Source organism: Leucoraja erinacea, chromosome 49, assembly GCF_028641065.1.
Source record: "Leucoraja erinacea ecotype New England chromosome 49, Leri_hhj_1, whole genome shotgun sequence".
NCBI lineage: Eukaryota > Metazoa > Chordata > Chondrichthyes > Rajiformes > Rajidae > Leucoraja > Leucoraja erinaceus.
In genome coordinates this window covers 1315168-1339590 of record NC_073425.1, presented here as the reverse complement: position 1 = coordinate 1339590, position 24423 = coordinate 1315168, and the positions used below count along the sequence as shown (strand labels likewise).

Here is a 24423-nt window from a genome sequence, read left to right as displayed (position 1 = left end):
CGGCGGTGGCGACGTTGATGCCCCTCAGTAAGATGGCGGCGGTGGTGACGTTTAGGCCCCGCAGTAAGATGGCGGCGGTGGTGACGTTAATGCCCCGTAGTAAGATGGCGGCGCCGACGCCCCGCTGTAAGATGGCGGCGGTGGTGACGTTTAGGCCCCGCAGTAAGATGGCGGCGACGATGTGATGTCGACGATGCCCCGCTGAGGACGACGTCATCATCTAGTTGCGCCGGACGTGCCCGGGGAGAGCAGTGGCGGCCAAAGATCCTAGAGCAGAGCGATCTTTGGTGGGAGCAGCGGCAGCGGCAGCGGCGGGAGCGATGGGCTCGGCCCGGGGTGGGGTGCGCGGCGGGCAGGATCAGTTCACCTGGGAGGAGGTGAAGGCCGACAAACACCGGGAGAACTACCTGGGTGAGAAGAGATGGGGGGATGGGGGGGGAGGGGAGGGGGAGGGAGGGGGGGGTAGAGAGGGAGGGGGAGAAGGAGAGGAGAGGGAAGGGGGGGGGGGGAGAGAAGAGAAGGGGAGGACAGAGACGGAGACGGAGACGGAGACGGAGATTGGGGGGGGGGGAGGCTCCAGGGGGTGGGGAGAGAGGGATGGGGAGAGAGGGATGGGGTGCGTGGGTTTTCTCCGGGTGCCCCGGTTTCCTCCCACATTGTAAATTGTCTGTCTCTGGTGTGTAGGACAATACTAGTGTACGGGGGTGATCGCTGGTCAACACAGACTCGATGGGCCGAAGGGCTTGTTTCCGCGCTGTATCTCTAAGGTCTAAAGCTGGATGGGCTGATCCTGAGGAGAAGGGCTGCTGGTCATTCCCCACAGCCATCAGGCTATTAGACTCGGCTCGGACAAAACACTGAACATTAATAGCCCATTATATGTTTATTTGCACTTTATCAGTTTATTTATTCATGTGTGTAGATATTTATACAATGGTATATGGACACACTGATCTGTCCTGTAGTCGTGCCTACTATGTTCTGGTGTGCGAAAGCAAAGCAAGAATTTCATTGTTCTATCTGGGACACAGGACAGTAAACACTCTTGAACTCCCTTGCCACCGCCATTCTGTTTTGACCACTCTGCTTGAAATGGTCTGTGATTTAGACTTTAATACCGCACAAAAACATGCCCTTTTGTAAAGAAGTGTGAGGACACTCAGTCATTTAACTTCTTATAAAGTATTTTATTAAGATTACATGTAGAGACCATAGCATTAGCGTCTACCAGGTACTGCATCATAGATCAAACTGACCCTTAGCTAAGGTTGACAAAAATGCTGGAGAAACTCAGCGGGTGCAGCAGCATCTATGGAGCGAGGGAAATAGGCAACGTTTCGTGCCGAAACCCTTCTTCAGAGGGGGAGGGGGAGGCGGGAGGAAGAAAGGAAAAAGGAAGAGGAGGAGCCAGAGGGCTGAGGGAGAGCTGAGAAGGGACCGAGCGGAGGTGTTCGGTGAAACGATCGCCAAGCCTATGCTTGGTCTCACCGATGTAGATCAGCTGACACCTCCGCTCGGTCCGCATTAACCAACCTGACCTCCCCGTGGCTCAGCACTTCAGCTCCCCCTCCCATTCCGAATCCGACCTCTCTGTCCTAGGCCTCCTCCACGGCCAGAGTGAGCCCCACCGGAAATTGAAGGAACAGCATCTTGGGCAGTCTGCACCATAGTGGCATAAACATTGAATCCTCCCATTTCCGGTAGCCCTTGCTGTCTCCACCCCTTTTCAGCCTTTCTTCAGCCCTCGGGCTCCTCCTCTTCCTTTTTCCTTTCTTCTCCCCGCCACCCCCACCCCCCCACCCTCCATCAGTCTGAAGAAGGGTTTCGGCACAAAACGTTGCCTATTTCCCTCGCTCCATAGATGCTGCTGCACCCGCTGAGTTTCTCCAGCATTTTTGTCTACCTTTGACCCTTAGTTAATGCATGGTAGACAAAAATGCTGGAGAAATTCAGCGGCTGAGGCAGCATCGATGGAGCGTAGGAAATAGGCAATGTTTTGGGTCGTGACCCTTCTTCAGACGTTGCCTCTTTCCTTCGCTCCAAAGATGCTGCCTCACCCGCTGAGTTTCTCCAGCATTTTTGTCTACCTTCGATTTTCCAACATCTGCAGTTCCTTCTTAAATATCTTAGCTAATGCATACACCACAAGATGGCCTAATGGAAACCTGGCATGGACCGTGGATCAGATTGGTAATAGCAAACCAGACATGGATCAAGTCAGCAATAGTGACTCAGCCTACCAAGTCCACACCGACCGGCTACACCAGTTCTATCCTGCACACACTAGGGGCAATTTGCAGAAGCTAATTAACCTACAAACCTGTACGTCTTTGGAGTGTGGGCGGAAACTGGAGCTGGGGGAATGTGCAAACTGTGTACAGACAGCACTAGTGAGACCACACCTGGAGCATTGTGTGCTGTTTTGGTTCCCTAATTTGAGGAAGGACATTCTTGCTATTGAGGGAGTGCAGCGCAGGTTTACAAGGTTAATTTCCGGGATGGCGGGACTGTCATATGCTGAGAGAATGGAGCAGCTGGGTTTGTACACTCTGGAGTTTAGAAGGATGAGAGGATATCTCATTGAAACATATAAGATTGTTAAGGGTTTGGAAACGCAAGAGGCAGGAAACATGTTCCCGATGTTGGGGGAGTCTGGATCCAGGGGCCACAGTTTAAGAATAAGGAGTAAGCCATTTATAACGGAGATGAGGAAACACTTTTTCACACAGAAAGTGGTGATCTGTGCATTTCTCTGCCTCAGGAGGCAGGTTCTCTGGATGCTTTCAAGAGGGCTAGATAGGGCTTGAAAAAATAGCGGAGTCGGGGGATATGGGGAGAAGGCAGGAACGGGGTACTGATTGGGGATGATCGGCCCTTTGCTGGCTCGAAGGGCCGAATGGCATACTCCTGCATCTATTGTGTATTGTCACTCGTAGTCAGGATCGAACCAGGGTCTCTGGCTCTGAGAAGTGGCGGGCTCAACCAGCTGTTTAGTTTATTGTCACGTGTACCGGGGTACTGTGAAAAGGTTTTGTTGCATGCTAAGCAGTCAGTGGAAAGACAATACATGATTACACTTGAGGCGTCGACTGTGTAAAGTAAGAAATGTTGCTGTGGGTGCAGAGATTTAAGAGTGTTGTAACGTGGTTGTAGATCTGTGTCTGTGGCTGGCACGGAAATAGCCGCCTAGGATGGTAGCAATAAATCCAATGCGCTGAATTTATTATATTAGTATAAAAATATTCAATAGTGTATTCAAGAGAGGTAGATATAGCTCTTGGGGCCAACTGAATCAAGGGATTATGGGGAGAAGGCAGGAACGTGGTACTGATTTTGGGTGATCAGCCACGATCGTGTTGAATGGCGGTGCTGGCTCGAAGGGCCGAATGGCCTACCCCAGTACCTATTTTCGTTGTTTCTGAATAAATATCTGGCTCGTGTTTGTCGGCGTGCAGGAAACTCGCTGATGGCACCGGTCGGCCGGTGGCAGAAAGGGCGGGACCTCACCTGGTACGCCAAGGGGAAGCAGACGGAGGCGGCGCAGTCCCGGGCGGAGGAGCTGACGGCCGTTCGAAAAGCTGAGCAAGAAGCCCTCATGGCAGCGCTGTGAGTTCCACATCCCCCCCCCTCCCCCCACATTACCTCACTCCGCCGAAGGCTTGTGCTAGGTTCCATAGACTATGTTCGTAACTGAAAGGAACAGAATTAGGCCATTCGGCCCATTATAGAAACATACATAATAGGTACAGGAGGAGGCCATTCGGCCCTTCGAGCCAGCACCGCCATTCAATGTGATCATGGCTGATCGTCCCCAAGCAATAACCCGTGCCTGCCTTCTCCCCATATCCCTTGACTCTGCTATCTTTAAGAGCCCTATCTAGCTCTCTCTTGAATACTGGATACTTTCAAGAGAGAGCTAGATAGGGCTCTTAAAGATAGCGGAGTCAGGGGATATGGAGAGAAGGCAGGAACGGGGTACTGATTGGGGATGATCGGCCATGATCACATTGAATGGCGGTGCTGGCTTGAAGGGCCGAATGGCCTCCTCCTGCACCTATTGTCTATTGTCTATTGAGAATGGGGTTAGGAGGGAGATATAAATCAGCCATGATTGACTGGCGGAGTAGACTTGATGGGCCGATTGGCCTAATTCTGCTCCTATCATTTACGAGCCTTTGTGTGCTCGCATAAATGAAGTGTGATTCTGTTTTTTGTTTTGTTTCTCTTTCTGTTAGAGGGTACAAGAATCCCAAAAGGAAGCCCACTGGTGTAACCAAAGAGGTAAGCAGTATGTACTATAGGACAAAACAAAAACATGTGTAGAATTTATTGTGTATAACATCATGTGATAGAATAGACAATAGGTGCAGGAGTAGGCCATTCGGCCCTTCGAGCCAGCACCTGCCATTCAATGTGATCATGGTTGATCATCCTCAATCAGTACCCTGTTCCTGCCTTCTCCCCATATCCCCTGACTGCTATTTTTAAGAGCCCTATCTAGCCCTCTCTTGAAAGCATCCTGAGAACCTGCCTCCACCTGAGGCAGAGAATTTTGCAGACTCACAACTCTCTGTGAGAAAAAGTGTTTCCTCGTCTCCGTTCTAAATGGCTTAATCCTTATTCTTAAACTGTGGCCCCTGGTTCTGGACTCCCCCAACATGTTTCCTGCCTCTAGCATGTGCAAGCCCTAAACAATCTTATATGTTTCAATGAGATATCCTCTCATCCTTCTAAATGCCAGAGTGTACAAGCACAGCCGCTCCATTCTCTCAGCGTATGACAGTCCCGCCATCCTGGGAATTAACCTTGCACAGTCTTTTACCCTGAGTATGTGATTTAAGAACCAGAGGCCATTGGTTTAAAGTGAGGGGGGGTGGGGGGAAGATTTCATAGGAAACTGAGGGGTGTCTTTTTCACACAGAGGGTGCTGGGTATACGGAACAGAGGTAGTTAGGGCAGGTACTATAACAGCATTTAAAAGACACGGATAGATATAACATGCTGGAGTAGTAATTCAGCTGGCCAAGCAGCATCTCTGGAGAGAAGGAATGGGTGATGTTTTGGGTCGAGACCCTTCTTCAGACTTTAGGAAGTACCTGGATAGGAAAGGTTTAGAGGGATGTGGGCCAAATGCGGGCAAATGGGACTAGCTTAGATGGGGCATCTTGGTCAGCATGCGTGAGTTGGGCCGAAGGGCCTGTTTCCAACCTGCATGACCATGAATTTTAGGGAGAGTCATTATAGCCACAATGTGATCCTCTATATACCTGTCACAAGTTCACAAATTATAGGAGTAGAATTAGGCCATTTGGCCCATCGAGTCTACTCTGCCATTCAATACCTCACTCCCCGATTCTCACTCCCCATTTGGCGGTCTATAATACACCCCTATAAGTGTTGCTACCCCTTTCCCATTTCTCAGTTCCACCCAAATAGCCTCCCTGGACGAGCCCTCTAATCTATCCTGCCAAAGCACTGCTGTAATATCTTCCCTGATAAGCAATGCAACACCTCCACCTCTTGCCCCTCCAATTCTATCACACATGAAGCAACGAAATCCTGGAATATTTAGTTTCCAATCACAGCCCTCCTGCAACCATGTTTCACTGATCGCCACAACATCATACTTCCAGGTGTCTATCCAGGCTCTAAGCTCATCCACCTTTCTTACAATGCTCCTAGCATTAAAATACACACATTTAAGAAACCCACCCTCTCTTATTCTCTGTTTATTGTCTTTTTCTTCTTTCTCCCCTACATTTTGGGTCAGAGTGCTACCATTCTCTGCCTCCTGCCTCACACACTGACTGCTAGTTTTCCCAATTTGAGTCCCTCCCCCCAACCATACTAGTTTAAAGTCTCCCCAGTGGCCTTTGCAAATCTTCCCGCCAGGATATTGGTCCCCCTCTAGTTCAAGTGCAACCCGTCTTTTCTGTACAGGTCGCACCTTCCCCAAAAGAGGTCCCAATGATCCAGAAACTTGAATCCATACCCACTGCACCAGTCCCTCATCCACTCATTTATCCTCCACCTCGCTCCATTCCTACTCTCACTGTCGCGTGGCACAGGCAGTAATCCTGAGATTGTTACCTTTCCAGTCCTTCTCCTTAACTCTCTACCTAACTCCCTAAATTCTTCTTTCAGGACCTCTTCTCTTTTTTTACCTATGTCGTTGGTACCTATATGTACCACAACCTCAGGCTCCTCTCCCTCCCATTTCAGGATTTCTTGGACCCGTTCAGACACATCCCTGACCCTGGCACCAGGGAGGCAAACTACCATCCGGGACTCCTGTCTGCGTCCACAGAATCGCCTATCCGACCCCCTGACTATAGAGTCCCCTATTACAATTGCCCTCCCCTTCTTTTCCTTACTCTTCTGAGCAACAGGACCGGTCTTTGTGCCAGAGGCCCGGCCGCTGTCGCTGCCCCCAGGTAGGCTGTCTCCCCCACCCTTACTCAAGCATGAGTACTTATTTTCAAGGTGTACAGCCACCGGGGTACTCACCAGTCCCTGCCTCTGCCCATTGCCCTTCCTAACTGTGACCCAGTTTTCTGTCTCCCGTGGTCTTGGAGTGACCACCTCCCTGTAACTCCTATCTATGACCTCCTCGCTCTCCCTGATCAGACAGAGGTCATCGAGTTGCTGTTCCAGGTTCCTAACACGGTCCCTTAGGAGACCCATCTCGACGCACCTTGCGCAGATGTGGACGTCTGGAGGGCACACCGTGACCTCCCACATCTGACATCCAGAACAGTAAACTGCCCCGGCCCTCATTCTCCCCCTTATCCAAATAGAATACAAAGCCTTACCCGGGATACAAGCCAATCAGCTGCTTCCTCTAGTCCGTTCGACCAATCAGCGGCTTCCTCAAGCCCACTTAATTTCAAGTGTGATCTGCGAATGGAACGTTGCAGATTTTGGCTCCTCCTCCCTCACCAACGGCTCCTGCGCCTCTGCTAAAACACGGCCCGCGCTGGGTTTTTGAACTCACCGCACGGAGGTCGCCCCTCCCTCATCAACGGCTCCTGCCCTTCAATCTCGGCTGATCTCTGCCTCCGAATCCCATTTTCCTTCCTATAAACATAGAAAATAGGTGCAGGAGGAGGCCATTAGGCCCTTCGAGCCAGCACCGCCATTCATTGTGATCATGGCTGACCGTCCCCTATCAATAACCCGTGCTTGCCTTCTCCCCATATCCCTTGACTCCACTAGCCCCTAGAGCTCTATCTAACTCTCTCTTAAATCCATCCAGTGACTTGGCCTCCACTGCCCTCTGTGGCAGGGAATTCCATTAATTCACAACTCTTTGGGTGAAAACGTTTTTTCACACCTCAGTCTTAAATGCCTTCTCCCCATAACCCATGACACCCATTCCAATCAATAGACAATAGGTGCAGGAGTGGGCTCTTCAGCTCTTCGAGCCAGCGCCGTCATTCACTGTGATCATGGCTGATCATCCACAATCAGTACCCCGCTCCTGCCTTCTCCCCAGAAAATCAAGAACTTGCCATAAAAATATCCACTGACTTGGCCTACACAGCCCTCTGTGGCAAAGAATTCCACAGATTCACCACCCTCTGACTAAAAAAAAAATCCTTATCTCCTTCCTAAAAGAGCGCCCTTTAATTCTGAGGGTGTGACCTCTGGTCCTAGACCCACCCGCCAGCGGAAACATCCTCTCCACATCCACTCTATCCACAGCAAGCCTTTAATTATTCTGTAAGTTTCAATGAGGTCCCCCTTCATTCTTCTAAACTCCAGCGAGTACAGGCTCAGTGCCGTGAAACGATCATCATACGCTAACCCACTCATTCCTGGGATCGTTCTCGTAAACCTCCTCTGGACCCTCTCCAGAGGCAGCACATCCTTCCTCAGATATGGGCCCAAATTTGCTCACAATATTCCAAATACGGCCTGACCAGCGCCTTATAGAGCCTCAGCATTACTTCACTGTTTTTGTATTCCAGTCCTCATGATATAAATGAATTTGCCAGTGTTTCATGTTTTAAACCCCATGGGGTAGTGTATATCTTATGTGTGTGTGTTATGCAAACCACAAAGTGCTGGAGGAACTCAGTGGGTCAGGCAGCATCTGGTGAGAGAATGGACAGATAATATTTCAGGTTGGGACCCTCCTGCAGATTAACCATATAACCATATTAGACTTTATGCCGATACTGTGCCTGCACTCATACCATAACCCTCCATTCCCTTTCATCCATATGCCTATCCAATTTATTTTTAAATGATACCAATGAACCTGCCTCCACCACTTCCACTGGAAGCTCATTCCACACCGCCACCACTCTCTGCGTAAAGAAGTTCCCCTCATATTACCCCTAAACTTCTGTCCCTTAATTCTGAAGTCATGTCCTCTCTTGTTTGAATCTTCCCTATTCTCAAAGGGAAAAGCTTGTCCACATCAACTCTGTCTTTCCCTCTCATCATTTTAAAGACCTCTATCAGGTCCCCCCTTAACCTTCTGCGCTCCAGAGAATAAAGACCTAACTTATTCAACCTATCTCTGTAACTTACATTGAACCCGGAAACTGTACTCTCTCACATCCCCTATAAGAATTGTACACCATACTCCAGATTGGTCTCACCTTTGGAATTTTTAACATTACATCCCAGCTTCTATACTCAATGCTCTGATTTATAAAGGCTATAAAGGCTATAAAGATTGATTAGACTTTAGAGATACTGTGTAGAAACAGGCCCTTCAGCCCACTGAGTCCACGCTGACCAGCGATTACCCGTACACCAACACTATCCTACACACTAGGGAATATTTACAATTTTTACCCATGCCAATTAACCTATAAACCTTTAAGTATTAGAACGGAAACTTGTTCACCCAAAGAGTTGTGAATCTGTGGAATTCGCTGCCTCAGAAGGCAGTGGAAGCCAATTCTCTGGATGCTTTCAAGAGAGCGTTTGATAGAGCTCTTGAAGATAGCGGAGTCGGGGGATATGGGGAGAAGGCAGGAATGGGGTACTGATTGTGGATGATCTGCCACGATTGCAGTGAATGGCGGTGTTGGCTCGAAGGGCCGAATGGTCTTTTTCTGCACCTATTGTCTATTGTTTTTAGTGTGTGGGAGGAAACCGGAGCACCGCTGCGGAAACTCATGCGGTCACGGGGAGAATAGACAAGCTCCGTACAGACAGCACCCGTAGTCATGATTGAACCCGGGTCTCATGGTCATGATTTGGTTCATTGTCACATTTACCGGGGTCAAGACCGATCAAAGATAGCCGAGGGTCCCTCGTGTGTTGGACAGTGCTGGTGAGTGCCCACACGTAGGGCCTGTCTCCGTGTTGTGTCTCTAAAGTCGAAAGCAAAGTGGCAAGATGCGGCCTTTTTTTCACTTTAGTCTTCATTGCTTTTATGCATGCGCAAATACAACACAAATATAACAACGAAACATACAACAATGCAGTGAAATGTACAACAGTGCAGAAGCGGGTTCCGTTTACAGTTAATGATGCAGTATACAGAACTATTTTCTTATTAAAACGTTTTCCAATAACTTACATTATAGACAATAAAATGATACAGTGTTGATGTCTTTATTTCCATACCTAATCCATTTTTCCCATTTTCTGTTAAACTCGACTTCTTTCACTCTTGGAGAATATGTCATTTTCTCCATCACAAATATTTCCTGTACGATGTCTAACCATTGGCTAAGTCTGGGTGGGATCGCTGCAAGCCAGTTTCTTGTAATGGCCTTTCTGCCAGCTGTGAGTAGGATTTTAACCAAGTAATAGACAATAGACAATAGGTGCAGGAGTAGGCCCTTTGGCTCTTCGAGCCAGCACCGCCATTCAATGTGATCATGGCTGATCATCCCCAATCCCCGTTCCTGCCTTCTCGCCATATCCCATGACTCCGCTATTTTTAAGAGCCCTATCTAGCTCTCTCTTGAAAGCATCCAGAGAACCGGCCTGAGGCAGAGAATTCCACAGACCTCCCTTCAGCACCACTGTAGTTATATTACCCAGGTATAAAATGGAACACTTTTTGGAGACTATATATCCCAACACCTCCTATAATTCTGAATTCACTCTGTCCCAAAATGGTTCTATTTTTGGGCAACTCCAGGAGATATGTGCCTCCAGCATGCGGCCTTTTTAAACCACAATGTTGTCTGGTTTCAGGAGCTGGCCGAGGTGTGCAAGCGTGAGGGTGTGGACCCAGATAGCAAAGACGTTGACCGGGTGCTTGGCCTCGGCAGTTCACGGTAGGAAGAACGCAACTGCAGATGCTGGGTCACAGAAAAAACCCACTGTGCTGGAGGAACTCAGTGGGTCAAAAGCAGTGTCTGTGGAGGGGGTGCTCAGGCACCGTTTCGTGTCAGGTGTTCACAAGCGATAGGAGCAGAATTAGGCCATTCGGCCCATCATGTCTACTCTGTTATTCAATCATACTCTCCCTCTCAACCCCATTCTCCTGCCATCTCCCCATAACACCCGTACTAATCGAGAATCTATCTATCTCAGCCATTGACTTGTCCTCCACAGCCTTCTGTGGCAATGAATTGCACTGTATGAGGGCAGAAAGCTGGAAGAGAGAGGTGGGGGGGGGGGGATGGGATAAAGCTCGACGAGTAATATGTAAGTAAGAACTGCAGATGGTGGTAAAATCGAAGGTGGACACAAAATGCTGGAGTAACTCAGCGGGTCAGGCAGCATCTCTGGAGAAAAGGAATAGATGACGTTTCGGGTTGAATCACTTCTTCAGACTGAGAGTCAGGGTCTCCTTCGAAACGTCGCTTATTCCTTCTCTCCTGAAACATAGAAAATAGGTGCAGGAGGAGGCCATTAGGCCCTTCGAGCCAGCACCGCCATTCATTGTGATCATGGCTGATCATCCCCAATCAATAACCCGTGCCTGCCTTCTCCCCATATCCCTTGATTCCACTAGCCCCTAGAACTCTATCTAACTCTCTCTTAAATCCATCCAGTGATTTGGCCTCCACTGCCCTCTGTGGCAGGGAATTCCACAAATTCACAACTCTCTGGGTGAAAAGGGTTTTTCTCACTTAAATGGCCTCCCCTTGATTCTAAAACTGTGGCCTCTGGTTCTGGACTCACCCAACATTGGGAACATTTTTCCTGTCCAATCCTTTTATCATTTTATATGTTTCTATAAGATCTCTCCTCATCTTTCTAAACTCCAGTGAATACAAGCCCAGTCTTTTCAATCTTTCCTCATATGACAGTCCCGCCATCCCAGGGATCAATCTCGTGAACCTTCGCTGCACTGCCTCAATCAAGGATATCTTTCCTCAAATTAGGAGACCAAAACTGTACACAATACTCCAGATGTGGTCTTACCAGAACCCTATACAACTGCAGAAGAACCTCTCTACTCCTATACCGAAATCCTCTTGTTATGAAGGCCAACATTCCATTAGCTTTCTTCACTGCCTGCTGCACCTGCACGCCAACTGTCAGTGACCGGTGTACAAGGACACCCAGGTCTCGCTGCACCTCCCCCTTACTAACCTAACCTCCTGAGATGCTGGAATTACCCATCAGTCATAAGATCATCATCGCTCATAAGATCAGTCTGAAGAAAGGTTTCGGCCCGAAACTTTACCTATCTCCTTCGCTCCATAGATGCTGCTGCACCCGCTGAGTTTCTCCAGCATTTCTGTGTACCCCTGAGATGCTGCCTGACCCGCTGAGTTGCACCAGCATTCTGTGTCTATCTTTGGGGCACACCAGCATCTACAGGTTCCTTCCTACACATTTGGACAGGTACATGGATAGGAACGGTTTAAAGGGTCATGGGCCAAATCCAGGCAGGTTGGACTCGCGTAGAGTTTAGTTTAGCAATGCAGCGTAGAAATGGGCAGACCAGTAGTCACCCTGTACAATAGCACTGTCCTACACAGGAGGGAACAAGTTACAGTAGCCAATTCACCACCAGCCTTGTACGTCTTTGGCGTGTGAGGAAGAAACCAGAGCACCAGGAGAAAACCCACGCAGGTCACAGGGAGAACCTACAAACACCATACAGACCGCACCCGTAGTCAGAATTGAACCCGGGTCTGTTGTGTTGTAAGGCAGTAACTCTACCGCTGCGCCACCGTGCCGCCCATGTTCTCCCTGTGGCTTCACTCCACATCCCAAAGACGAGCAGGTTCGTAGCTCAATTGGCCCTCTGTAAATTGCCCCTGGTGTGTTGGGAATAGATATCAAGTCAAGTCAACTTTATTTGTCGCAGACACATACAAGATGTACAGTGAAATGAAAGTGGCAATGCCTGCGGGATTGTGCAAACCAACAGAACAGAACAGAACCAGTATTTACATTAAAAAACGATGCAACAGTCTTTACGCCCTGGTGAGATTAGAGTTTACAGTCCCAATGGCCTATGGGAAGAAACTCAAGTCTTATCCTCTCTGTTTTGACAGCGGAGACGCTTGCCTGACCGTAGCGGCTGGAACAGTCCGTGCTGGGGTGGTTGGGGTCCTTCATTATCTTGCTGACTCTAGATCTGCGCCTCCTGGTGTATAGGTCCTGTGTGTGGGGGGGGGGGGGAGTGTAGTTCCCATAGTGCGTTCGACCGAACGCACTACTCTCTGCAGAGCCTTCCTGTCTTGGGCAGAGCTGTTCCCAAACCAGATCGAGATGTTACCGGACAATATGCTTTCTACAACCCCAGAGTAGAAGCACTGGAGGATCCTCAGAGAGACTCTGAATGTCCTAGAACTAACTAGCGTGAAGGGATGTTTGGTAAGTGTGGACTCAGTGGGGCGAAGGGGTGTCTCCTTGCTGTGGGTACGACTCTCTAATTCAACCTGTCCCCCTTGCAGCGGCACGAGTTCCAGGATGACTCTAACCAAGGAAGACCGAGAAGCAGCCAAACTTGGACTGGCCATCTTCACGGTAAGGAATGGCACATTCTTCTCTCAATAAAGTTGAATGAGGGGCTGCAAGTAATAGCTGACCAACCGGTACTGATTGATGAATTGTGCCTGTCTGTAGCAATATGATAGATCAGAGAACCGTACAGCACAAGAACAGGCCCTTCAGCCCATGATGTGTGTGCCAAACATGATGCCAGGATCAACTCTTATCTACCTAAGCTTCTTCCCACCTCCCGCTCCCCCCTCCCCCACTCCCACATCGGTCTCGACCCGAAACGTCGCCTATTCCTTCGCTCCACAGATGCTGCCTCACCCGCTGAGTTTCTCCAGCAATTCCGCCTACCTTCGATTTTTCCAGTCTTTGCAGTTCTTTCTTAAACACTTATCTACCTTTAGTTTAGAGATACAGCGTGGAAACGGGCACTTCTGCCCATCGAGTCCGCACCGACCAACATAGAAACATAGAAACATAGAAATTAGGTGCAGGAGTAGGCCATTCGGCCCTTCGAGCCTGCTCCGCCATTCAATATGATCATGGCTGATCATCCAACTCAGTATCCCGTACCTGCCTTCTCTCCATACCCCCTGATCCCCTTAGCCACAAGGGCCACATCTAACTCCCTCTTAAATATAGCCAATGAACTGGCCTCAACTACCCTCTGTGGCAGAGAGTTCCAGAGATTCACCACTCTCTGCGTGAAAAAAAGTTCTTCTCATCTCGGTTTTAAAGGATTTCCTCCTTATCCTTAAGCTGTGACCCCTTGTCCTGGACTTCCCTAACATCGGGAACAATCTTCCTGCATCTAGCCTGTCCAACCCCTTAAGAATTTTGTAAGTTTCTATAAGATCCCCTCTCAATCTTCTAAATTCTAGAGAGTATAAACCAAGTCTATCCAGTCTTTCCTCATAAGACAGTCCTGACATCCAGGAATCAGTCTGGTGAACCGTCTCTGCACTCCCTCTATGGCAATAATGTCCTTCCTCAGATTTGGAGACCAAAACTGTACGCAATACTCCAGGTGTGGTCTCACCAAGACCCTGTACAACTGCAGTAGAACCTCGGTGCTCCTATACTCAAATCCTTTTGCAATGAAAGCTAACATACCATTCGCTTTCTTCACTGCCTGCTGCACCTGCATGCCTACCTTCAATGACTGGTGTACCATGACACCCAGGTCTCGCTGCATCTCCCCCCTTTCCCAATCGGCACCATTTAGATAATAGTCTGCTTTCCCGTTTTTGCCACCAAAATGGATAACCTCACATTTATCCACATTATACTGCATCTGCCAAACATTTGCCCACTCACCCAGCCTATCCAAGTCACCTTGCAGTCTCCAGGCATCCTCCTCACAGCTAACACTGCCCCCCAGCTTGTGTCATCCGCAAACTTGGAGATATGCCTTCAATTCCCTCATCCAGATCATTAATATATATTGTAAATAGCTGGGGCCAGTACTGAGCCACGGTACCCCACTAGTCACTGCCTGCCATTGTGAAAAGGACCCGTTTACTCCTACTCTTTGCAACACACACTAACACTGTCCACACACACTCAGGGACAATTTACAATTATACCAAAGCCATTAACCCACAAACCTGTATGCCATTGGAGTGTGGGAGGAAACCTAAGCTCCCGGAGGCAACCCACGTGGTCACGGGGAGAACGTACAGACTCTGTACAGTCGGGTTTGAACCCGGGTCTCTGGCACTGTAAGGCAGCAACTCTGCCGCTGTGACCCCGTGCTTAATCCATATCCCTTCATTCCCTGCATATCCATGTGTCTATCCAAAAGCCTCTTAAATGCCACAATCATATCTGCCTCCACCACCACCCCTGGCAGCACGTTCCACACACTCGCCACCCTCTGTGTGAAATGATAACATAAAGATTATGCTACTAGACAAGAATTACATTTGACTGGACTGATGGGCCAGAAATATGAGTTGAAATTCTACGAAGGCAGCTCATGATGTACATTTAGTTAACTAAACTTTGGGATAAACCAATACTTGCCCGTGTAACTAGGACTTCATTGCTTGCCTGACCTGCTGAGTTACTTCCTCACTTTGTGTAAACCAGCATCTGCCGTACCTTGCTTCAATCTTTTTATAGTGTTATACAGCATGGAAATATCCCCACACTGACTAACATGCGTTTATAGTCCCAGCCTCAACTACCACCTCCGGCAGCTCGTTCCATACACCCACCACCCTTTGTGTAAAAAAAAAAAGTTACCCCTCAGGTTCCTATTAAATCTTCCCCTCCTCCCCCTCACTTTATACCTATGCCCTCCGGTTCTGGATTCCCCTAAATGGACACAAAATGCTGGAGTAACACAGCGGGACAGGCAGCATCTCTGGAGAGAAGGAATGGGTGACGTTTTGGGTCAAGACCCTTCTTCATAGCAAAAGGATTTGAGTATAGGAGCAGGGAGGTTCTACTGCAGTTGTACAGGGCCTTGGTGAGACCACACCTGGAGTATTGTGTACAGTTTTGGTCTCCTAATCTGAGGAAAGACATTCTTGCCGTAGAGGGAGTACAGAGAAGGTTCACCAGACTGATTCCTGGGATGGCAGGACTTTCATATGAAGAAAGACTGGATAGACTCGGCTTGTACTCGCTAGAATTTAGAAGATTGAGGGGGGATCTTATAGAAACTTACAAAATTCTTAAGGGGTTGGACAGGCTAGATGCAGGAAGATTGTTCCCGATGTTGGGGAAGTCCAGAACAAGGGGTCACAGTTTAAGGATAAGGGGGAAATCTTTTAGGACCGAGATGAGAATTTTTTTTTTCGCAGAGAGTTGTGAATCTATGGAATTCTCTGCCACAGAAAGTAGTTGAGGCTATATTTAAGAGGGAGTTAGATGTGGCCCTTGTGGCTAAAGGGATCAGGGGGTATGGAGAGAAGGCAGGTACAGGATACTGAGTTGGATGATCATATTGAATGGCGGTGCAGGCTCGAAGGGCTGAATGGCCTACTCCTGCACCTATTTTCTATGTTTCTATGTTTCAGACCCTCCTCTGACTTGATTCCCCCTACTCTGGGTAAAAGAAATTCACCCTATCTATCCCCCATATAATTTTATACATCATCCCTCATTCTCCTGCATTCCTGCGTGCCCAACCTCTCCCTATAGCTCAGGCGCTTGAGTCCAGGCAACATCCTTGTGAAATGTACCCTTTCTATTCCTCTCAAGGTACTCTTAAAATGAATAAACTAAACTCTATTATCCTTTCCATCGATGCTGCCTCAGTGTGTGAGCGTTTAAATATCTGAGGGGAAGGAACATGGTTTAGTTTAGTTTCGAGATCCCACGTGGAAACAGGCCCTTCGGCCCACCGAGTTCGCATCGACCAGCGATCCCCGCACACTAACATTACCCTACACACGCACCAGGGACAATTTTACATTTATACCAATCAAATGAACCTGCAAAGCTGTACGACTTTGGAGAAAACCCACGCAGGTGACGGGGAGAACGTACAAACTCCGTGCAGACAGCGCCCGTAGACGGGGTTGAATGCGGGTCTCTGACGCCCCATGCCACGTCCAAGATCTGCGATTTAGACTTCATCAGAGATACAGGGTGGAAACAGACCCTACTGCCCACCGAGGGAGTACAGCGTAGGTTTACAAGGTTAATTCCCAGGATGGCGGGACTGTCATATCCTGAGAGAATGGAGCGGCTGGGCTTGTACACTCTGGAGTTTAGAAGGATGAAAGGGATCTTATTGAAACATATAAGTTTATTAAGGGTTTGGACACGTAGAGGGAGGAAACATGTTCCCAATGTTGGGGGAATCCAGAACCAGGGGCCACAGTTTAAGAATAAGGGGTAAGCCATTTAGAACGGAGATGAGGATTTCATTTTCTCACAGAGAGTTGTGAGTCTGTGGAATTCTCTGTCTCAGAGGGCGGTGGAGGCCGGTTCTCTGGATACTTTCGAGGGAGAGCTAGATAGGGCTCTTAAAGATAGCGGAGTCAGGGGATATGGGGAGAAGGCAGAAACGGGGTACTGATTGGGGATGATCAGCCATGATCACTTTGAATGACGGTGCTGGCTTGAAGGGCTGAATGGCCTCCTCCTGCACTTATTGTCTATTGAGACCACACCGACCAGCGATCACCCCGCACACTAGCACTATCCTACTTGTTGACTACCTCCACCGATCTTGTGCAACATCCCTGTGTTCTCGAGTTTCTCTTTCTCTCCGGTGTCATCCGTGCCTTCTCTGCTCTTGTTACAGCACCACAAATGCAGTGAGGAGGAGGAGTCAGCGAGTCAAAAGCGGAAACCAGAGGAGAGTGCAGAACTGGAGACCGAGAGGTGAGAGGACAGGAGTGGAAAAAAGTAGCTTCCGTTCAGTTGCCCCCCCACCCCCACCCCCCCACCTTTGGCTTAACATTTCTCTCCTAGAGTCACAGAGTGATACAGTGTGGAAACAGGCCCTTCGGCCCACATGTCCCAGCTGCACTAGTCCCACCTTGGTCCATTTCCCTCCAAAACCTGTCCTATCCATGTACCTGTCTAACTGTTTCTTAAACGTTGGGTTAGTCCCAGCCTCAACTACCTCCTCTGGCTGCTCGTTCCATACACCCACTACCCTTTGTATGGAAAAAGTTACCCCTTAAGAGTCCTATTAAATCTTTTCCCCTTCACCTTGAACCTATGTCCTCTGGTCCTCGATTCCCCCAACTCTGGGCAAGAGACTCTGTGCGTCTACCCGATCTATTCCTCTCATGATTTTGTGTCATTGTGTCCCCTCTTTATCTTGACACCATTTTGTCTCCTTTTCATCCCCAGCCTTCGTTCAACCATCTCCCAGTCAACACTCCCTCGATTCTATCCACATCACTTTACAGGCTTTCTCCCATCTCCCCCTCTCTTTTGCAGCTCTCTACCCTCTACCTCAATCAGTCCCTCTACCCTCTACCCCTGATCAGAAATGTCACCCATCCATTCCTTCCGCAAATGCAGCCTGACCCCCTGAGTTACTCCAGCTCTTTGTGCTTTACTCAAGATTCTGATTCAAGATTCAGAAGTTCATGTTCAGAAGTAATAGGAGCAGAATTAGGCCATTCGGCCCATCAAGCCTAATCCTCCATTCAATCATGGCTGATCTATTTTCCCCTCTCAACCCCAATCTCCTGCCTTCTTCCCGTAACCCCCCCAACACCCGTACAAATCAAGAATCTATTAATCTCTGCCTTAAAAATATCCACTGACTTGGCTTCCACAGCTGTCTGTGGTAATGCATTCCACAGGTAATGAATCACCTCTCTGAGTAAAGAAATTCCACCTCCTCTCCATACTGAATTTCCGTTGAACTGAAGACGGGTCTAGACCTGAAACGTCACCCATTCCTTCTCTCCAGAGATGCAGTGAAGGAAATTACCCGAAATTCAGGAAATTCTGGTTATCTTCAGGTAATTTTAGGGAAATGAAATAATTTCAGGAAATCTCCGCACCTGGCCCGCGAAGGGGTGCGTAACACACACACAGCTCTGCCGGTTTGGTGCTCAAAGGTTTAAACGGAGCTCTGTCAGTTTAACGCTACTGGCTGGAGCTCTATGGGCTTTACACATAACGCCACGGCCACGGAGCCATGAGGCACAGACTGTTCGGGAAAATTCTCGTATAAAAATTAGTCTTTGGAATTCTCTTTCTCAGTGGAAGTTGATCCTTTGATTATTTTTCAGGCAGTGGTAGAATTTTGGATAAAGGTGATGAAAGGTTACCCATGGGATTGCAGTTCCATTGGGATTGGCCTCGATTTTACAGAACGGTGGGTGGGCTCAAGGAGCAGAGAGGGAGGGGTGTAGAGAGGAAGAGAGGGTGGGGTGGAGAGAGGAAGAGGATGGAGAGGGGAGGGAGAAGGAGAGGGAATAAGAGGGAGGGAGAAGAAAAGGAAGAGAGAGGAGGGAGTTAAAGGGGGAGGGAGAGAGAGAGAGGGGGAGGGAGATAAATACGTGTATGGAGAGAGGGATGGAGGAAGGGAGAGTGAGAGGGATATAACAATGTTTTTTTATCATGCCAATAACGTTTGAAAATTGAATTGAAATTGATAGAGGGAGGGAGAAAGAGAGAGAGAGGGAGGCTGTGAGAGATGGCAGGGAGAGATAGAGGGAGAGAGAGTAGGAGAGAGGGATGGAGGGAGGGAGAGACACATGAGAGCATGTTGAGAAAACGAAGACAACGAAAGCTGTTGGCGGCAACGAAAGCTGCCTTGCATAACACTACGAGTGAGTGACAGAAGCAGGCAGATACGGTGTAGTTCCATAGATCTGTTTTGCCTTGTTCTTCTTTGTGTTGTTAACGTGTGCCCGTGAAAAAAACCCAACAACAAATAGCACGCAGGAAGCATTTTGAAAATTTCAGGAAATACCATCAAATTCCAGGAAATTTGTGATTCTCTTTGAGGAAAAAAAATGTTTGAGGTGTGCAGGCATTGCAGGGATGCTGCTGAATTGCTCCAGCATTTCGTGTCTATCTTCGGTTAAAACCAGCATCTGCAGTTCTTTCCTACACAGTGTGAATGTAGTATTCCTTGCCCTCTGTGCCCCAGTTTCTATTGTTGCTGTTTGCTGCTCATTGATAAACAGCCCTGTGATTTAAAATGGGGTTGGATTAACACTGGAGACTTTCAGAGGGTCCCCAGCTGTACTCGCAGTAAGCTGCATGCAATTGAGGTGCAGTCACGATAATTGAGGGGCTTTATTTTGTTGAGAGCAAATGTTTTTTTTAGTAAGGTCGGGGGGGGGGGGGGGGGGGGGGGGGATATGGGGGAAGAAGCAGGAACGAGCTACTGATTGTGGATGATCAGTTATGATCATATTGGATGGCGGTGCTGGCTCAAAGGGCCGAATGGCCTACTCCTGCACCTATTTGTCCATGTTTCTATGTTTATTGACACCTGTGCTGAGGTACCAGTGAGCAGTGCTGAACTACTATCGATCTCTTTGGTGACCTTCGGACTTTCCTTGATCGGACTTTGGTGGATTTACCTTGCACTAAACGCTAGTCCTAGTCCCCCCCCCCCCCCCCCCCCACCACGGGTACCATGTAACCCCCGTGCTACCTGCTCCATGGTCGGATAGTCAGCGACTAAACCGTCTCCCCCACCTAGTTTGTTAGGTGAGGAGGGGGCTGTGGACCCCCAGCAGGACCAAAAACAAGACCTGTCAAAGGGCGGATGAGCTCCTAGCGAGCCAACGGCCATCCACACTTCAGTAGAAGTTGCGATCACTGTCGTATACGGCATTGTAAGGCACCCGTGCCCACTGATGTTTGCAATGATGATGTTGATGATCTCGTAAAAGGGGTGAGAATGTTCTCCTATTTGTGAGTGATTGGACAGTTGTCTGAATCTGCCCATCCCATAAGCTGTGCCATTTTGAGCTAACGTGTTCTTAACATTTGTGTGAAGAAGGGTCACAACCTGAAACGTCACCTCTCCATGTTCTCCAACGGGTCAGGCAGCATCCCTGGAGAACATGCATAGGGGACATTTCAAGTCGGAACTGTTCTGTTTTATAAAAAATCACCACATCTCCTTTAAGCAGTCTGAATAATGGTCCTGACCTGAAACGTCACCTATCCATGTTCTCCACAGATGCTGCCTGACCCACTGAGTTACTCCAGCACTCTGTGAAACGTCAATGTTCTCCACAGATGCTGCCTGACCCGCTGAGTTACTCCAGCACTCTGTGAAACGTCACCTATCCATGTTCTCCACAGATGCTGCCTGACCCGCTGAGTTACTCCAGCACTCTGTGAAACGTCACCTATCCATGTTCTCCACAGATGCTGCCTGACCCGCTGAGTTACTCCAGCACTCTGTGAAACGTCACCTATCCATGTTCTCCACAGATGCTGCCTGACCCGCTGAGTTACTCGGTGTCCTTTTAGTTTAGTTTAGAGATACAGCGCCGGAAATAGGCCCTTTGGCCCATCGAGTCTGTGCCGACCAGCGATCCCCATGCACGAGCACTATCCTACACAATTTACAATTTTACCAAAGCCAATTAACCTACAAACCTGTACGCCTTTGGAGTGCGGGAGGAAACCGGCGATCCTGGAGAAAACCCACGCAGGTGACGGGGAGAAGGTACAAACTCTGTACAGACAAGACCCGTAGTCGGGATCGAACCCGGGTCTCCGACGCTGTAAGGCAGCAACTCTACTGCTGCGCCACCGTGTAAACCATCACCATCTTTGTTCCCACTCTAGGTCAGTGAGTCATAAGCGACACAAGAAAGAGAAAAAACACAAAAGGGAAAAGAAGGAGAAGAAGAAGAAGAAGCACAAGAGCCAAGAAAAATCATGTCCAAAGACGAAGCATCGAGACAGGTAAATACCAGGGAAGGCACTGGGTGATGTGGGGGACAGGCTTTGCATTGTGCATTTGCAGCATCTGGAGACAAAGGAATGGTTGATATTATGGGTCGAGACCTGCATCAGGACAGAGATCCACTGAGCGGCTCGAGCCACTGCCTCACAGCGCCAGAGACCCGGGTTCAACCCTGACTTACTGTAAAGATACAGCATGGAAACGGGGCCCATCGGCCCACCGTGTCCGCGCCGACCGACATTCACCACGTACGTTAGCACTATCCTACGCACTCGGGATCATTTACAATTTATGGGAGCCAATTTGGAGTGTGGGAGGAAACCGGATAACTTACAATTTGCAGAAGCCAATTGGCCGACAATTAACCTAAAATCCAGTTAGTCTTGGACTGTGGAGTGTGGGAGGAAACCCACGCAGTCACAGAGAGAACGTACAGACTCCACACAGACAGCACGCGTAGTCAGGATCGAATCCGTGTCTCTGGCGCTGTTTGGCTTCGGTTTCCTCCCACACTCCAAAGACGTGCAGGTATGTAGGTTAATTGGCTTGGTGTATGTGTAATTGTCCCTAGTGTGTGTGTAGGATAGTGTTCATGTGCGGGGATCGCTGGTCGGTGCGGACTCGATGGTCCGAAGGGCTGGTTTCCGAGCTGCATCTCTAAACTAAAAAAACTAAGATCTCCTCCAAACTTTGCCTCTCTCTCTTTTTCCCCCTCTGCATCCTTATGCAGTTATGACCTGAAACATCCACTATTCCTTTGCCTTCACCATTGCTGTTTAATCCACTAAATTCCTCCAGCAATTTATATGCTCCAGATTCCAACGTTCTCTGCACCCTGTGTCTCTCATTGAGAAGATGCATGGGAATATAATTATTCCATGAAAAGATGAAATAGATTGGATAACTATCAATTATCGAAGAGGACTTTTAAGGCAAAGGAGATAGACAAAATCTGTTGGGCCGGGGATGTCACAGATAACACCTACATGCAATAACATTCTTGTCAGAACTTGGGGAGGCACAGTGGCATGGCGGTTGTGTTACTGCCTCACGGCGCCAGACTTGGTTCCGACCCTGACCACAGGTGCTGTTTGTATGTTCTCTCAGTGACCTGCGCAGATTTGCTCCCACACTGCAAAGACATGCAGGTGTGTATGTCAATTGGCTTTGGTTACATTGTCCCTAGTGCGTGTAGGGCGGTATACGGGGATCGCTGGTCGGAGCGGACTCGGTGGGCCGAAATGCCTGCTTCCGCGCCGTATCACTAAACTGACAAAGATGGGTGATAAGGACAGTGTGAAGTAAGATTCATGCAGGAGTTTTAAGTAATTCTTGGGAGTATGGTATGTCAACTAGCTAGCTAGCAGACCAATTTCCCTCTCGGGATGAATAAAGTTATATTGTATCCGAGGCAGGGTTTGGTGTAACAAAGTCAAGAGAAGGCAAAGAATGAATAACTTTGCGGCGGAGGCAGGTTCTCTGGATGCTTTCAAGAGAGAGCTAGATAGGGCTCTTAAAAATAGCGGAGTCAGGGGATATGGGGAGAAGGCAGGAATGGGGTACTGATTGGGGATGATCAGCCATGATCACATTGAATGGACCGCCATTCTGGCTGGCTCGAATGGCCAACTCCTGCACCTATTGTCTGTGTACGGGGTGATCACTGGTTGCTGTGGACTCGTTTTCACACTAGCTCTAAACTGCCAGATTCAGTCAAGAGTCAAAAGTAGTACAAGATATAACCATATAACAATTACAGCACGGAAACAGGCCATCTCAACCCTTCTAGTCCGTGCTGAACACATAATCTCCCCTAGTCCCATCTACCTGCGCTCAGACCATAACCCTCCATTCCCTTCCCATCCACATAACTATCCAATTTATTTTTAAATGATAAAAACGAACCTGCCTCCACCACCTTCACTGGAAGCTCATTCCACACAGCTACCACTCTCTGAGTAAAGAAGATCCCCCTCATGTTACCCCTAAACTTCAGTCCCTTAATTCTCAAGTCATGTCCCCTTGTTTGAATCTTCCCTACTCTCAGTGGGAAAAGCTTTTCCACGTCAACTCTGTCTATCCCTCTCATCGTTTTAAAAATCTCTATCAAGTCCCCCCTTAACCTTCTGCGCTCCAAAGAATAAAGCCCTAACTTGTTCAACCTTTCTCTGTAAAATACCAATGGAGAATGCGGGCATCGATCCTGCTACCTCTCACATGCTAAGCGAGCACTCTACCATTTGTGCTAATTCCCCAATACTTATTGTTAAGATCAAATTGTTTTTGAACTTCCACTTAGTTTTGTAAATTTAACCAAAGCAGCACAAGTTTATAAGCATAACAACTCTGTTTATGGTGTTTAGGACAAGCTGGCAGTTGTCCAAGGACAGTTCCCATTCTGGTTTAGCCATGTGTGAATGATGCGGTGGTACGCCAGAGACCTGGGTTCGATCCTGACCTCGGATGGTGTTTGTGCGTTCTTTTTGTGACTACGTTGGGGGGGGGGGGGGGGCTACAAATGATGTATTTCTCACGGGATGCATTATTTGGACTGGTTACTTTTTGCCTTCTAACAATTTTTCTTCTCCATTTTCTAGAAAGCATCACCGTTCAGAGCAAGAAGTAGATGAACAGCGCAGATAACATATTCATTCCACAGCAGTAGAACCTCCCTATGCTCATTGTATCCATGGGCTGGACTTAGCAGCAAGGGTTGCTTCAATGGGAAGAATGATCTCCCGAGAATCAGTAACTTGAATAGTTATGGACTGAAGCAAATGTATTTCGCAGCAATGCGTACCTATCAATTTAAAATTTAGCCATGTGAATTTTATTAACGCCTTTTAATCTAAGAGACTAGCGACAGGTTAAAATAAATCTATCCCCTGAACTAGCAGCAGTCCCACTGTTCCTGCCTTTAAGTGCAGGGATTGCAGTTACTTAGAGATTTTTTGGCCCAAGATGTAAAAATGTTTATTGTTTTATTAAATAAAATGCTGTTCAAATAATCCATGTCCAGATTCATTGTTTAAAGGGACTTTGTGATTGATTGAAAGATGCAGCATTGGAAAAAAGCCCTTTGGCCCACCAAGTCTACGCTGATCATCGAATACGAGTTGTACAGAGCCCTAGTGAGACCACACCTGGAGTATTGTGTACAGTTTTGGTCCCCTAATTTG

The 24423-nt window shown here is 48.4% G+C and overlaps 1 protein-coding gene across 1 annotated transcript; it reads left to right on the top strand.

Moving 5' to 3' along the window:
* Nucleotides 1-249: 249 nt before the first annotated feature.
* c49h1orf35 (chromosome 49 C1orf35 homolog) lies at nt 250-24252 on the top strand. The gene is made up of 8 exons (XM_055664879.1): nt 250-411; nt 3456-3606; nt 4236-4281; nt 10168-10250; nt 12834-12906; nt 17141-17220; nt 21124-21243; nt 23842-24252. Exons 1-8 carry the CDS (start codon nt 321-323, stop codon nt 23885-23887), a joined length of 690 nt encoding a protein of 229 aa, XP_055520854.1. The 5' UTR covers nt 250-320; the 3' UTR covers nt 23888-24252.
* The last annotated feature ends 171 nt before the right edge of the window (nt 24253-24423 follow it).

What these genes read in the sequence shown, in the direction of transcription:
- c49h1orf35 (XM_055664879.1), top strand. Translation starts at nt 321, where the DNA reads ATGGGCTCGGCCCGGGGTGGGGTGCGCGGCGGGCAGGATCAGTTCACC. An exon ending in ACACCGGGAGAACTACCTGG is followed by an intron (nt 412 to 3,455) that starts GTGAGAAGAGAT and finishes GTCGGCGTGCAG; the next exon opens with GAAACTCGCTGATGGCACCG. An exon ending in GAAGCCCTCATGGCAGCGCT is followed by an intron (nt 3,607 to 4,235) that starts GTGAGTTCCACA and finishes TCTTTCTGTTAG; the next exon opens with AGGGTACAAGAATCCCAAAA.